Source organism: Anopheles funestus, chromosome 3RL, assembly GCF_943734845.2.
Source record: "Anopheles funestus chromosome 3RL, idAnoFuneDA-416_04, whole genome shotgun sequence".
Lineage (NCBI taxonomy): Eukaryota > Metazoa > Arthropoda > Insecta > Diptera > Culicidae > Anopheles > Anopheles funestus.
Genome location: NC_064599.1, coordinates 46,529,979 through 46,545,175, shown reverse-complemented (window position 1 = coordinate 46,545,175; position 15,197 = coordinate 46,529,979). Strand labels below are relative to the sequence as shown.

At 35.5% G+C, this 15,197-nt stretch overlaps 2 protein-coding genes across 7 annotated transcripts; both read right to left on the bottom strand.

The window, feature by feature from the left end:
* Nucleotides 1-1,453: 1,453 nt before the first annotated feature.
* On the bottom strand, nucleotides 1,454-5,946 carry LOC125768095 (leucine-rich repeats and immunoglobulin-like domains protein sma-10). The gene is made up of 2 exons (XM_049435310.1): nucleotides 2,585-5,946; nucleotides 1,454-2,490 (listed from the first exon to the last, which is right to left on the bottom strand). The coding sequence occupies exons 1-2, from the start codon at nucleotides 2,602-2,604 to the stop codon at nucleotides 1,740-1,742; spliced, it is 771 nt and encodes a 256-aa protein (XP_049291267.1). The 5' UTR covers nucleotides 2,605-5,946; the 3' UTR covers nucleotides 1,454-1,739.
* A 102-nt stretch (nucleotides 5,947-6,048) lies between these two features.
* Nucleotides 6,049-14,596, bottom strand: LOC125768084 (uncharacterized). 6 transcript variants are annotated; one of them, XM_049435288.1, is made up of 7 exons: nucleotides 14,317-14,596; nucleotides 13,452-13,901; nucleotides 10,842-10,920; nucleotides 10,204-10,773; nucleotides 9,933-10,131; nucleotides 9,765-9,865; nucleotides 6,049-9,043 (listed from the first exon to the last, which is right to left on the bottom strand). In XM_049435288.1, exons 4-7 carry the CDS (start codon nucleotides 10,762-10,764, stop codon nucleotides 8,684-8,686), a joined length of 1,221 nt encoding a protein of 406 aa, XP_049291245.1. In that variant the 5' UTR covers nucleotides 10,765-10,773; nucleotides 10,842-10,920; nucleotides 13,452-13,901; nucleotides 14,317-14,596; the 3' UTR covers nucleotides 6,049-8,683. The 6 variants fall into 6 exon arrangements, with proteins under 6 accessions (XP_049291245.1, XP_049291248.1, XP_049291251.1 ...); XM_049435291.1 differs by having other exon boundaries at nucleotides 13,452-13,898; XM_049435294.1 differs by lacking the exon at nucleotides 13,452-13,901.
* Between the last annotated feature and the right edge of the window lie 601 nt (nucleotides 14,597-15,197).

Here is a 15,197-nt window from a genome sequence, read left to right as displayed (position 1 = left end):
ATTTAAAGCAGGTCGTTGAGGGCCTTTAATATAATGTTTAAGGAATAACATAAATCTATTCACCTACATACATTTATGTAACTTTCTATTTCACGTTTAATTTACCAAAACAAAAAATACTGCATACTACTTTTCATATAAAACTTGTAAAAGATTTATTTGTATTGCTAATGTGTAATTAGCTTGGAAATACTTACATCCTAAAATTATTGATACATAAGCCGCAGAATTCATAATGATACACTAACGGTTGCTTTTATTAAAAGATGTTTGAGGAATGTTGAATACGATTCAAACCACACCATACAACAAGATTACTATTTGGCACACTATTACATTGATCCTTCACTGTTTGGTAACTTTTCATTTATTTATCGTCACCCATTTCGACTGATATTCGTATGTTCGAATATTTACCGCACCTGTTGTTGCTGCCGTTCGTGTGGCTAACGGAAAACTACAATCCTTTCAGTAAAGTGTGTGGTATTTATACACAAAATGTTGCTCTGGATTGATGATAAGAAATATGCGACATTGCGCGCTCTTATCGTTGCATTTGGTCTTGTGTCACATCCGGGAGGAGTCAAAATGACGCAGTATGCGTGAGAAACATTTTGAATTTTCCCGCGCAATCTCTCCCTCATACTTTGGTTTTCCTAACATCTGCCGTATCTCGCTTAATTGAATATCTGCATGCAGATCTTCATATGTCCAAGGCAAATATATCTTTATTCACATGCCCAAATGATTTTCTTGCATTGGAAGAAATCTAGCAAAATTTTGCGCAGAGACTTGATGATTTAATTAACAAATCGAAATTAAATTATATCTCTCCGCATAGCCTCGTTAATAGCATAGTCTCGGCGACAGTGCGGCGGATGTGAAATACATCTCATTGATGTATTTAAGACCATCAGATATTACATTGGAAATTTATGAAATAGTATAATTAATTTCTTTGTTAAATATATTAACATGTTTTAAATCACATTTATAATTGCTTGAGGCTCAGATCAGCGCACATATGAACTATATATCTATAATATAAGAGCATATATATTTCAGTGTTTGTGTACACATTGTTTGTGTTATGTGTAGTAAATTTCTTGTAAAAATTTATAATAATTTCAAAGTCTACCTAAAAAATCCATGGACATTATGTAACCATTCCAAGTTTAGGCGGTGGTTACGAACATAACGGCATGGAGAAACTCGTTCCAACAAATCTTGTTAGCCAATAAATATGTTAATTTGTGGAAATTTACTTTTACTTTACGCTACGTATTCAACGAGTGAGTGTTTTTTAATGTTTTTATGATCGATGGTACTGTTGAGACAAAAGTTATATTTGTAATGAAAATACATAACATTTATTACACAGCCTTACACTACAATTACAATGTATGATACCATATTGTACAGATTTTTTTTTTCATAGAACAAAACTCAAAAATCATGAGGTGGAATTAGTTTTATTGTATATGTTGGTAAGATACATGTTTTCGTGTGCCGATTACATAATTCATATTATCAATTTAACAAAATTGAAAATACCTTTATGGTATTGTATACCTGGTGGTTGTAATACCCGGTGGATTGTATTGCGAAGCATTGCGTTATGGAAATAATTCCTAGTTGCACGTTATACGAAATTTTATTATTTTAGTTTATAGCAGTCTGTTAATCCAATTTCAGTGTTACTGGGTCGCGTTGATAGTTGCACATTAACGCAAATTGTCCTATAATAAAACGTTTTTCAATCTTGGAAAGGACTGTTGACTGGACAATGATAAACGTCTAATAGGATTTCCGGTGAGGTTTAATGTCGTTAGTGCAGGGAACAGCCATACTCCAACTTCCAATTTTGTTAGCATATTTTCTGCTAAATTTGCTTGTTCAAGGAAACCAAGTGAAATGACGCCATTACCAGCGGTAGTACTGAAAATACGGTTCCGGGCCAGATTGATGAGTCGGATGTAAGGCATGAATGAAAACACGTCAAAGTTCACCGTGTGGAGCATGTTTTCACTGAGATCTAGCTCCTCCAGCATGTTGAGATAGTTGAAGCTAGTAATACTGGTGAGAAGATTGTTGCGCATGATCAGTTTTCGTACGGTGTAGCTCTTTTCTGGGTCTATGTACACCCGGGAGAGCCAGTTGTCTGCCACATCCAGTTCGATGACGGTGTCGGGCATATCAAGTCCTACCATGCGAACTCCGTTCATCTGTAGGTATCGAACGCGGCGCATACGATAGAATAACTCGCCTGAAAAGATTACGATCGTGCTGTCTGTGTTGACGAAATCATAGAACTGTCCGATGCGGATTTTCTCGTATCGATCATCCGGAAACACTAAGCCGCGCACATCTGTTCGGGCTGTGATTCGTAACCGCTGCACGGTGCACCATTTGTTTTCCACTACCTGGCAGGAAACGTGACTGTAGCGTCCTTGCACAATCACACATAGTGATGTAACGATCATTAATATCCTTCGAAGAAAGAATACATAATTTGTACACTAATATAAAAGCAAAAATGATTTCAGATGCTTTAAGATCATTTAGCTTCGCACCGGTCACTTACAGTACACCATAGCTTGCCATGCTTGTACACTTGAGCGCTACTTTTCTCAGACTAATGAAAGAACATTGCCGTGCACATCATGCGATAAATATTGTACAGTTGTGCTTATAGTTAGAGATGCATTGCCAAGCCCTTCCGTCACCCTCACTCTCTTTGTTTTAACTTCCTTGTTTTTGTACCATACGTTACAGACAGGTCATCTAACAAACTAATAAGTGGCATCCAGTGGGGTTAGGCATGTTGACCGACTGTTCCCGATACACGCAATCGAGAGTTGATGATCTCCGTCGTAGCTGTCTGTCATAACTTTGATCATATCGGATCGTGTACGATGCAGCAAACAAATACAAGCACAGTGCAACAAGATAAGAACATTTTTGCAACACATTAGGGCTTAAATAGCCTACTCACTAGTGATCATGTGTTGTGTTAAACACGTATAGTGATTTAATAGTATACACCCGGCAAGTGAGTTGTTTTGCTATAGTGGCTTTTCTAGAACGATATACATTTATTTATCTTCTTGGTACGCATATTTTAATATATTAACATCTTAGCTTTATTAAACATATTTTTTTTCTTATTGTGGATTGCTTCCGGAATTAGAAAAACAGTATAGTTGTGGATACAGGTCATATATCCATTGGGACATTCATTATAGTTGCAATTAGATCAAGTTGTTCACGAATGATGCGTGCTTTAATGGCAAGTAGTAGTTATTAAATGCTCTATTTCCTCGCAGTACCAATCGACAGTATACGACCAACTACCTAAACGCATCTATGGCAGTTGAAAGAGAAGGTTATTAGTTTAATCTGAATGCATGGCAATAACATTGATAAAGCACTCAGAAGTATTCATGAGTGGACTTGACAAAGGCAAGGTCGTTTCTCTAGAACAGCAGTTGTTTAATAAAATTTAGTATCTGTTTTTTTTGTTTTGCTGTAGTAACAATGATATGTTTATACACCATTGCTCATTCTCTTGGGCAGCTTTACGTTTGTAGGTGCAATCATAGGTGATATATTGATTTTCTCACAAATAAAGTATCTGCCGGAAAGCAGGCATTTGTTTTGTTTGTTTTGTGAACGAACAATCCTCTCCACAGAAAATCATAACGAGACTTAAAATAATAGGTATTTTATTATCTATCGTCTATGGGGGTGTCTTCAAATTTTGGGACAACATATCGTGTTTATACTTAGGATTGTTTATGTTGCACTATGCTTTTTTTATTTAACAATTATTAATTTTATTTTCAAAACAGCACATCATTACTTCGTGACCGTCGAAAATTGCAACACCCATATGTCCACTCATAAGTTTGAAGCAATATATCTTTACCGTATCAAAAACAGTACTTTATTAAATATCCGATTTTTTTAATCTTTCCTATCGGGATTGAATTAGATCTTTGTTATATGCAAGCGGTTTACATCGGCGCTAATATTCTACAATAGCTTAATGTTGTATGATCTTATACTAGTGGTTGTGTCAAAGTTAAATTCATATACGCATTTACTTTGAGATTTCGTACTATATGTTAAAAATTAACTGAAAATTTGTGCAAACATTTTCATTTAATGAAATTGTTCATTTGATCGGATGCTGGTTGTTTGAATACATGCGTACCGCACTTGTTGTCTGCAGAACCTACGCAGGAGCATCAAAGCTAAAACGCGGTGAAAAAAGCAGTGTAAAAACGAAGTGCGTCCATTGTTTAGGGACGGAGGTACGAAACGCAGGATATTTTTTTGGCATTCGTGCTTGTATGCAAGTATAGTATGGTTAGCCTCGTGGATCAGATGAAACAGTTGTTTTTTTTTGCTTTAGGACCGGCTGGGTCGTATGTAGACTATCTTCCGCGTAGATAGATAGTCAATCCTTGGTACGGGGGACGGTTCGGACGATCGGTACACGATAATATTTTGACATTGTGATCCCTTAAATGCATCGTTTTTGATCGTGTTTCGTTTTTGAAGAATGTTACAACATGTACGAATTTGGAATGCCGCAGTCTGTGTTTCGTAAGCGTCTACCGTTGCGTCTATCGTTGTTCAGTATATTTCGTTAGGTCGCATTTCATTCTGTTTGAAAAGAAGACACTATTAGCTAAGTTATAATAATAACTACTGGGCCGGTGTATGTGATAAAAGGCGCCAGTTTCACGCGACAGGACCGAGTATCAAATTCCACCCCCAAACATCCCCCGTTGCTTATCCAGCTACGTTGTAAAAATAAGGCTAGTCAGCCAGAAATGGCCTTTGTTAGCACTTTGTTCTCCTTTGTAAGCACCCGAACTTTAACGTTCCGATAAGTTTTTTTAGGAGTATTCTCCGTTCTTTTAGTACAAAAAAACTGTTGCTGGGTTTTTTACAAAAGCTTGTATTTTGTCGTTTTTTATTGTTACAAAACCCCTTTTAACTAAATCACTTTTCGCCTGTCGTACTGGCCTAAAAGCAATGGCGTAAATCCAAAATCGCCAGGTTCCGAGCCGTAGGATAATCGACCCCGAGACACGAACCTGTGCCCTCTTGACCTATAGCGGTGGGTATCACAACCTGGCGCGATCTGTCTTGTGCTGTCAGTGTTTGTTTACGGATCGCTATGAACCGTGGCAACATTCTTAGTGATCGATAAAAGCAATCGCCAAAAAGAACTAAGTTCTTTGTTGAGATACATGCATGCCCGATGAAATAAGCCAAACCAACGTGCCAATGGTAGTTCCATGAGGACTTGTGCCAAGCAATTCTGCGCACACCACAGTACCCTTCCAGAACTGGAAAGGGAGTAGCACAAATCGCAAACCAGACTATGTTACGGGTGGAAAACGGGAGAGATAGACCTTTTTTCGGACTTCATCGTTAAATGGGCCAGTCAGCGGAAAAAATTGAAATCTCTCTTACTTCTTTTAGTGCTGTACATCTTTTATACTTTGTTAAAATAAATATAGCTTATAAACATGGGAAAGGTGTCGAGTTTGTGCAACATTTTCAAAGTGCGTATATACCGGAAATTTCCTGTTCTTTGATCTGTGTGTTCCGATTTCTGCTTTTCGGCTTTTTCAATTTCTTTATTTTTGTGGATTACATTGACAGGGCCCCATAATTCCAGGGAGCCTCAAACTTGTTACCTCCAAACTTATTACCTCAAACTGGATCATCCAAATAAATGATCCCACGCGGCCAGCTGTTCAGAAATCAGACACCGTCTTATACCGTCTTAAAGCGACAGCACAATCCTAGTGAAGCCCAAACTAGCATTCCTTATTCTAACGCCTCATGTCAGACAGCGCTTCTTAAACAGAAGGTTCACAATAAAAATATTAAGAACACATTAAATAAAAAAAAACAAACCTTTCACTAATCAAATGAATAGAAGCAACATTAATTTAATACGTTTAACATTTGCTAAGTGGAAACGCTCGTTACCAGGTTTTGGTTCAATGAAACTAATATAAAATATTGGGTTTAAAATGGTTGCTCTTTATTAGGTGAATTGGAGTGTGCTATAGTAGCGCTAAATGCTGCAATAATTCATCTATTCATCAACATTTGGTTCTCTGTGGTGTTTTATCAGAAGTAACCAATTTTTCCTTTGATTCAGTTAAGATTTACGTCTAGTGTTGTTAGTTTTCTTGTATATTGACTTAGGTTTTCAGTGAAGTTACATTTGTTTGATTTTAATGTTAAGAATTGTCCTTTTGGAATGTGTAAAACAATCTCAATATTGTAGCGGAATATATTACATAACATTGTCTCTCATATGCACATGGCGTTATACAAAAAGGAACAAGTGAACATAGTGGGGCCAGTTCAAAAGCTTTTACATAGTAGTTATTGTTTTATTTAAATGAATTCCATACACGATAGCATGATTATGTTCAACGTCTTCAGTTGTTATCAGGATGTGTTTTTGAAGAGAAGATTGTGGGTGTAAAATGCATGCAAAATGTCACATATGCTACACGTATTTCTTTTAACGCTTTACTGAATATTAGACGGGTTTTTTGAAGGCACGCCGAATTGATAGAAGTTTCCTGTTAAAACAATTCGAGCTTTTATGAAATGAATTTACATGATAGTACACATTTGATTGAAATACATGTTTATATCTGCAAAAATGATATAACAGCTCTTATGGCACAGTTTAATTAGGAAGTAAAAGTTTCCCCTATTTTATACAGAGAATTTTTGAAATAAAATTGACTTTGTTCAAAGAGATTATTTGTAACTGCTGCTTTGTCTCACTCTTGCATTAGTAATTTATTTTTATTGTTTGTACACGCAATAGCACAGGGGACATTAATCGTCTACCTCAAAAATAAAATGTTGTATAATATTAAAATAACTTGAATACATTCGTTTTTCCTGGTGTGTAAATGGTGTTAACAGAAAGCCGCAGACTTGATTAATAGTGGGATTATCATGTATCGTTAAAATGGTATTGTCTGGTGTCAGGCCGATTATTTTTATTGTAAATAACTGTTACTTAAAATAGTGATTCTAATAATAATTTACTTAAAATCATCATTCCTACGAAATGCGAAATATTGAATAAAGTTGATTTATATTGTGTGTAGTTTAAGAGTGTTAACTTTCACTAACTCATTGAGTTGATACTATGATTATATTTTGAGATTTTTTTATTGCAAAGATATTTGAGTTTTTTAAATCTATTTTCAATTCATAGGCTCTCTGAGCCATTGCACGGCTGATGCAAAATATGAAAACGGTAAGGAATATCAACAAACGACTGTAGTTATGCTGTAGCACATTAATATCACACATTACCTAGCAGTTTAGGCAAATGTATTTAAACGCTTGTGTCAAAATATCCATAATAATTATTTCATATTTATTACGAATCATTGATAAACTCGTTTACTGAAATTGTTTTAGTTTTGGGGAACCTTCGTCAATGACGACGTGAAATGATTGGGGTTTTGATGGTTTTTATTTGATCTTTTTTTAACACAAGTTGCACATCCATCACATTTACGTGTGTGTTGGCTACGATGTTGTGTTACTCTTTGCTTTATTTAAATTTGTTTAACTTTTTAGGACTACAATATAAAGATGATCTAAACCTAGTGTGTTCAGAGAATTCATCAATGCGTATCGCATTAGTTACAAGGTATGGCTGGTTTTAAATTAGCCTGGATGTAAATCATGATTGGCTTAAATTAAATATATATCTTATTCTTTAAATGCGACTTGCAATTTATCTCTTCAAGATGATATCTTTTAAATATTTTCATTTTCGAACAAACAAGACGACCGTTCTTCATTTATTGCTGAGTTCAGGTAACGGACCGATATAATGATAAAGCATGAAGTAATCAACCTTATAATATTATTATAATAAATCGAAAATAAATTGTGAAAAGGTAACTAGGACAATTTTTTATAATGATTATTTCGAAACAGAAATCAATTGTTGTTATAATTGTTAAGAAATTTCTAATAGTACGAAATTTCGTTTTCTACACGCTAGATTTATTGCGTTGTTTATTTCACGGAAGTTGTCCTATATTACTATGCTAAGTATTTATTTTAGTTTAGTTTAGTCGATTAAGGTTCATGAGTTCAAATCCACCCTATTTGGAACCACCCTATTTAAGCCTGACTGACTATTTGACCGTGTAGCACGCATAATAAGACTATGAAGCAAATATAAGGCATTTAAAATCGAGTAGTTCGATACGCCAAATAAATGAACGAAATAAAGGTAATTTTCCAAGCCATATAAATACATGTTTCACTATATCCTTACAGAAGAGATACTGCGCCGCTTTCGATCGGTTTATTCTCTTATCAAGAGATCAGCTGATGGCCCGTCATCTGCAAATATTTACTCTAACTTTTCAATGAATGTTCCATTGCAATTAAAAATATATCACCTATTGAACTAGTCAGTGTTACTGATCTGGACTACGTTACTACAATCCTTTAATGGGGAAGGTAGAAGATTGAAAATGTATCTACTTTTATCTACAAACAGCCTTTATATGTATTGACGCGAAGAATTTTTAACTAGTATTGACCATCGTCCCTAGTCCTAACATGAAGGAAGAAATTTGGAAAGATGCAAGCTGCACTAATCGATTTTACTAGTCTTTATAATTATATTGTTTTCTTGCAGTACTGAAGTGGATTTTGCTGGCGACGATGAACGTGAAGATGGACGAGATGACGAGATTATATGTGGTGGTAGAGACGTAGAGGATCCTATGGTATTCGCAGGAACAATTGGTGATGAGTCCGTGGGCTTTCCGTTCTTGAACGTTGGATGATTTACAATTGAAAAAGGTAACGGACTAAACAAAAATGTGACTAGTTTGCACAGTAATGTGCACAAAATTGCCTCATGAAAAACGGCAAATATGCGGTAGTTGGAACCTTCAAACGGATCTTTTAGTGCGGGACACAGCATGTGGTTCAGATTAACTTGCACTGGCTGTAAACGAAAATAATTGAGATAAGTATCTTGAAAAGTAACGATATATATTTAATACATTAATGTAGAATAGGGTCGAATGTTGTGTAATACATCTGTCTATCCGTAACGAATGTAAACAATGTAAGCATTCTTGTTTAGCGATGCTTTGTGCAACTGCTGCAGTTAAAATAACGTGATGAATATGTATAGGCATAAGTATAACGGTATATAAATTATCTGTATAGATAGAGCATTTGAATAGAAAAAGGCATTACACGGGATTCGATTGCAAGAAACACGATTTAAAAAAAAATAAAATCGCATGCAATGGTCGTGAACTAAAAGAATCACGAACGACGTTGTAAATACTATATCAACAACAATATTTCGTCCTAGCAAGGGTTGGAATGGTTATAGATCTGAAATTATAAACCATTTTTTCTTCTTCTTGGCGTAACGACCTCTGAGATCATGTCGGCCATTTCTGGCTTACTAGACGGATAGTCAGTCCTTCCTGGGGGGGGACGGTCTGGATGGGATTTGATCGCTGGTCCTGCCATGTGGACCGGCGCCGTTTATCATATACACCACCGGGCCGCCCCAATAAACCATATATTCGTCCGATTTATCGTTAATTTTTTAAATTGAATTACATTATAGGACCTAATTCTGGATCGTTGGACGCATCATACTTAAAAAAATGAAATAATTGTTTATATCGGAAAAGTAAATTACTTACAGTTGCTACAACTTGTAGGACTCCAAAGTGATAGATTATTAAAGTAGCGTAGCCAATAATATTCCAAGTGAAATCATTTAATGCTTCCATGTTATATACTCCTGAAATGTAATGCAGAAAGATAAACAGTAAAACAAATGTATGGCGGAAAAAAACCCAAGCGCGTACCTCCAATTCTTAATAGGAATACAGGTATTATACACATAAGTGCGTGTTGAATCCAGTAGATAGATGATTCTAATGGTAACTGTCGGCTGTCGGTTTCCGGAAACATGAAAGCTAACAGTGGCCCATTTAAAAAGTTCATCTGTAGTCGAAAGAGTACTGTACTGCTCTTGGTCGGTTTATTGCAAGCTAAAAGATATATCTAAAGAAGGGAGTAAAGAAGGACATTAAAATATGTATGAGGCAATCATCGTTCACTTTTAAGAACACTTACCTGTATGATGGTAGTTATATGACATGGATTTAAAATGTAAATCACTGTTCTAGTAGCGAATTTAAAGCCTAGCTCAACCCCTAACGTAAGCGTCATAGTAACAAGCAGCAATTGTTTTCCCCAGCTAGGTGCAAGGATGTCTCCAGGGAAAATCATACCGCGACCTGATACCGTTTGAACACATCGCTGACAATGAAGATCCTCTAGCATTCCGCTGGCAATTGAAGCAGAGGAGAAAGATCGCTCTCGATGGTGAGGCATCAGTAAATCTCGCGGTTCTGAGTCAATTAGATTTCGCTGGTAGTGTAAATGGTGTAGATTATGGTTGCTGCTACTAAGTGATCTGTTCACACCGAGAGCACTACCAGTCGCTCGATCTAGCTGTCGGTATGTGATCGGTTTCAACTTGCTTATAGAACACTTGATTGCGATCAGGCAGAGCGGTATTATGACGATTGTTTCCATCAGTTTTCGGCTCGGTAATAGGTAATCTGCACATTCCGGCCCAGTATTACGCGGCACAGACCCGTTAACGCCATCGTACGCCCAACTGAACTGCATTCTGTATATCTGAAAATAGGAGAGATAAAGTTCACCATGCTTGCAGTTCCTGTATATGTCAAATGCTCATTACTTACCGCAATGCAAATTTATTCTTTGTGCGATACTCTATACCAATCGACTGTGCCACTGAGTCCTGCTGATGGTACTGTACATCTGAAAAAAGAATAAAGGTTCAGGTATATTCTAATTCGTTACTACATATGTACGTGTGTGATGTCATTAGTTAGTAATATTAGATTACATGTTTCTTGCTATGTGCATCGGTAAACAAATTAAATTAGCATCGATTTAGTTTAGTGTCTTGAAGGGTACATAAGTGGGTGCCTACACACAATCGATAAACGAACCTTTCGAACTTTTGTAAAAGTGCCATTGAAACATCTTTTCCGTGCTCTAAGTATGTTATATGTCTGTCATATATAATCGTTTATTAGACATAACTAACGTATTGGCTTGTCATTGCCGGAACAGCTGATTCTAGTAAAATTCAATACTAGATACTTGATGTATTGGACCGTTCGCCCAAAAATTGGTTGTTGGAGGATCCTAGTAGCATTATCAAATAGTACTAATATTGTTTGTTGATATGTAGCGTAAAGTTGACACCCCAATGACTTTTAAAAAAATCCGGAAACTATCTTACAGTTCGTGAACTGATTCGCTTGCTATTAAACCACTCGAGTCACTTTATCAGCAAATCGGAAGAGGCACCCAGATACAGTTTAACTGTTTAACACACTTTATGCCACTGTCATTTGTCTCGTTACTATACAATATAAGTATTTGAATAGTAAACATTTGTAGTGATGTATAGTAGAACTGGCTAAAGCGTAATTGTGTACATGAAAAAGTAAGATTGACCATAACAACACTCCAACCTTACCTACTTTTTTCAGCCCTAGAATCTTGTTTGAGTATTAAACATTATGGCTCTGAATATTCCGTTTGTTATAAAAACACCATGATTATAAAACAAAATTAATAATGAACGCAACTACAGACCTAAAACTTAAACGACAGTACATGGCACTTGACTTTTTACAACTAAGTTTGCTGGATTGCGACTGAAAGTCTGTCTGCTATTATTTTGTTATCACCCGAATGAAATAAGCTGGTGATATGAATAACGACGGTTATCAAGAATAAATGAATGTTTATGTATAATCCAAGGTTTGTTTGGACTTTCTAATCTGTGAAACGGACACATATTCCACTGTTTCACCAAAGCAAGTACTTATATTAATAAGTAATAGTTTTTTACTGCCTTTCTACTGTCTACCTGGTACGTGTCGAATATTGTAAAAAGTAGTAGTTGTATAGTTGAAAATTGTTTGGTACTATTAAATTCCCCTCTTGTTGGTTTATTATGATAGACGATTGATACCCGATATTCTTATATAATTCAATTATTCAGTCATTTTCTGGCGTAACTTGGGGTGTTAATTTTACTACCAAAATGTCGTCCTTGTTTGCTACTGTCTAAAATTGTCGGCGTGATGTAAAATTATATGTTATTAATGTTTCGAATGCAGTAGTTAAAGTTTGTGGTTCAATTGAAATTACATGTTAAGTAGTTACAAAAGCTTTTGATATTCAATTAAAAATGAGTATGGGTCTATCTGGTTTCTTATAGTTCTTATATTTTCTTATAAGGGATATTCACCATTCAACCAAACCATGGGATCAGTCCTTGTTCGACTACATCAGTGAATAATAATATTTGCTGATACATAAAAAATCAATAAATCAATATGCCATCACTCCTTACGTGCTTTTACTTTATTGTTTATAAAGCTAGTAAGCCCTTCCTACAATGAAAAGGGTGTAAAAACTGAGAGCGTGAATTATTTATCTTGCGAAAGAGACCACCTTTTTCTGAATGATTAAGCGTTAATCATGTATACAATATCACATATATGAAATTTGGTTTGTAAAGTGGCTTGAATTTTAGCTCATAATTGAACATATTAAATGCAATTTAACAGAACAAAATATGTTTGGCTATATAAAAGAGGCTGAGCAGGAACAATCGATCGTTTTTCGATTAATACGCTAAAGACAAAAAGATAGAGTCGTCACGGATTTATGCTCTCAAAGGAATCAAGTATGTATATCGACAATATCTTTTCGAATAAAACATCGATACTGCAAACATTCGATATTTTACGAATACGGTGAATGCTTGTAGGTACTAAAGATGGATCGACATTTAAAAAATTCTCATCATTCGTAACTAAGATTGCATACTTTTTTTCATTGTTTATTTAATAATGTTAAATACGTTCGCAACCCACCATTGGAAATGCGAACAAATGTAAAGATTAAGTGAATGGCAGTGACATTTTATGGTTCTCTATTTTTATATGCATTTTGCTTCGATGCAATAAGGGTATTCCAAAAAAAAGTACACGTGGGCCGGATTCCGTTTCTAATAACGTTTCGAATCGAGCGGAATTAACACTGAACAAAAATGTAAACGATATGTAAAAAGTATACATTTTGTATATTTTCAACACATTACAATTATTTAATACACTTTTATGTTTAAACATGCCACATGAAACCCTTCTTTTTATGTTACATTAATATCATTTTGTTGTGCATTGTTTGTTAGTCAGTCAATATCTGAATAATTTAATATTTTTAGTCATATAAATATATGTAGATATGTTTTTGCTACATACCAGTCGTTTTTAGGTGATATTCATTTTCCGTCACCGACTATTTCCTTATTGATCCGTATAATGAAGTCGCCAAGTGTCAGTGAGTCACCGCATTTTTTTATTAGTTTTCATTGTTTGTATTTTTGGGCACTGCTAATGTTTTCTTGTATAACTTTGAATAGGTTATTATCATGATTAACAAACAACGGTGTGGATATATTAGGACTTTTGAAGCACTTTGTGTTGAGCATTAAATGCTTAAATGTGATCGTTTGCACAGTACACCGGATTTACAAACGAATAATTATTGGTTTTAATTCAGACCAAAAACAAGTGCACCTGGCACAAACTTTAGGGATACTTCACAAAATGCGCTAATAAATATCGTTTAAGCATGCAGGGACAATTCACCAACACTTGCTATGCACTTGCGTTGACAATCACTGCATTTATGGTTACACCATCAGTCTGCTGAAAGGAAATAATACTGCCAGCGTTATATTTGTATCTTCAATCTGTTTAACCTTAATCTAGCGGAAGGATATTTTCATCATAACATGTGACATTTGTCGTTGGATCGATTCGTGATACACAATATTGTTTTACGAATGTTATGCATAAAATTGGCTTAAGGTTGTGCCGAAAAAAAGCAGACGAAGAAAGTATTACTGTAGCCACTACGAACAATGTAGATTTGATTAATCAAAACACACTAGGTCCTCGAGTAGCTTGATTGTTTCCGTTTGTTGTTGAACCCGGGGAGAAATATTATTCAAGTCCTAGGCACGGAACTGACTTGTAAAATTACATTTCGCGATAGAAATATGTTGAACATGGTGCAATCGTATATGTTCACTGGATTATTGACCGAATTTAAATGAATTACCGTCTGTTTGGCCCTGCAACGAGTCAACTTATTAAAACTAAAACAAGGAGCACTGTATTTGCCCCGGGATAAATATATTTCAGGTGAACTAACTGCGATGCGTTCACTTATCACTCTTTTTTCCTGTGTTAGCTCAATTGAAAAACTAAATTCTTCGAGGCCACTTACTATGTATGTAGTTGGAATTTTCTCACGGGGATGTTGGCGAGTAATAAAATCGATAGGAGAGCAAAGCAGCGGAGAGTAAACGGAGAATTGAGACGTTTCGGGAGAACGGAGTATGCGAATTTACAAGAGCAAGCAATTGAAATGACATCGGAACCCGGCAGCATGTTCAAACAAATGAGCAGGTGTTGTGAGAAATATGAGAGCATAATCTACGATGTTGGATGAGTCCTATGCAGTGGCTTCTTAGGAGCATAACATTTGAAAAAAGAGCAAATCACTGCACCACTACCGATCTATAGGTAGGACACATTATTAGGAGAAAGCTATAGGAGTTATTATGGTGTAATTTTTTCTTTGTGTTTGCGTATTTCTGTGTTTTTTAAGATATGTATGAAAAGTAGTAAAAATTCATAATAGCCAAAAGCCATTCTTATTAACCTGTTCAACTTACTTCAAGGTTACTAACAACTGTTTAACTAATGTTTAACTAATGTTTCATTCAATTTCTAACTGCAGCCGTTGGGTAACCGACGACGTATTATAGAAATTGTGTCTTTTCGTGGGTAAAACCAACAGTAGGTAATCTACAGCTTTCTGTATTACAACTACTCGTTGTAGAATATCAAAGTTCTAATTTGCACCCTTTGCAACTTACATGTTTCATACGATTATAATTCCTTGATCGCGATTCCTTGAACTATCGTGCTTTTAGG

Bases quoted from the DNA above. Each gene is read 5' to 3' on its own strand.
- LOC125768084 (XM_049435288.1), bottom strand. From the start codon at position 10,764: ATGCAGTTCAGTTGGGCGTACGATGGCGTTAACGGGTCTGTGCCGCGT. The intron at 10,132-10,203 runs GTAAGTGTTCTT...TCCCTTCTTTAG, and splicing joins ATATAACTACCATCATACAG to ATATATCTTTTAGCTTGCAA. The intron at 9,866-9,932 runs GTACGCGCTTGG...ATTACATTTCAG, and splicing joins ATTCCTATTAAGAATTGGAG to GAGTATATAACATGGAAGCA.
- LOC125768095 (XM_049435310.1), bottom strand. From the start codon at position 2,604: ATGGCAAGCTATGGTGTACT. The intron at 2,491-2,584 runs GTAAGTGACCGG...CTTTCTTCGAAG, and splicing joins ATGGCAAGCTATGGTGTACT to GATATTAATGATCGTTACAT.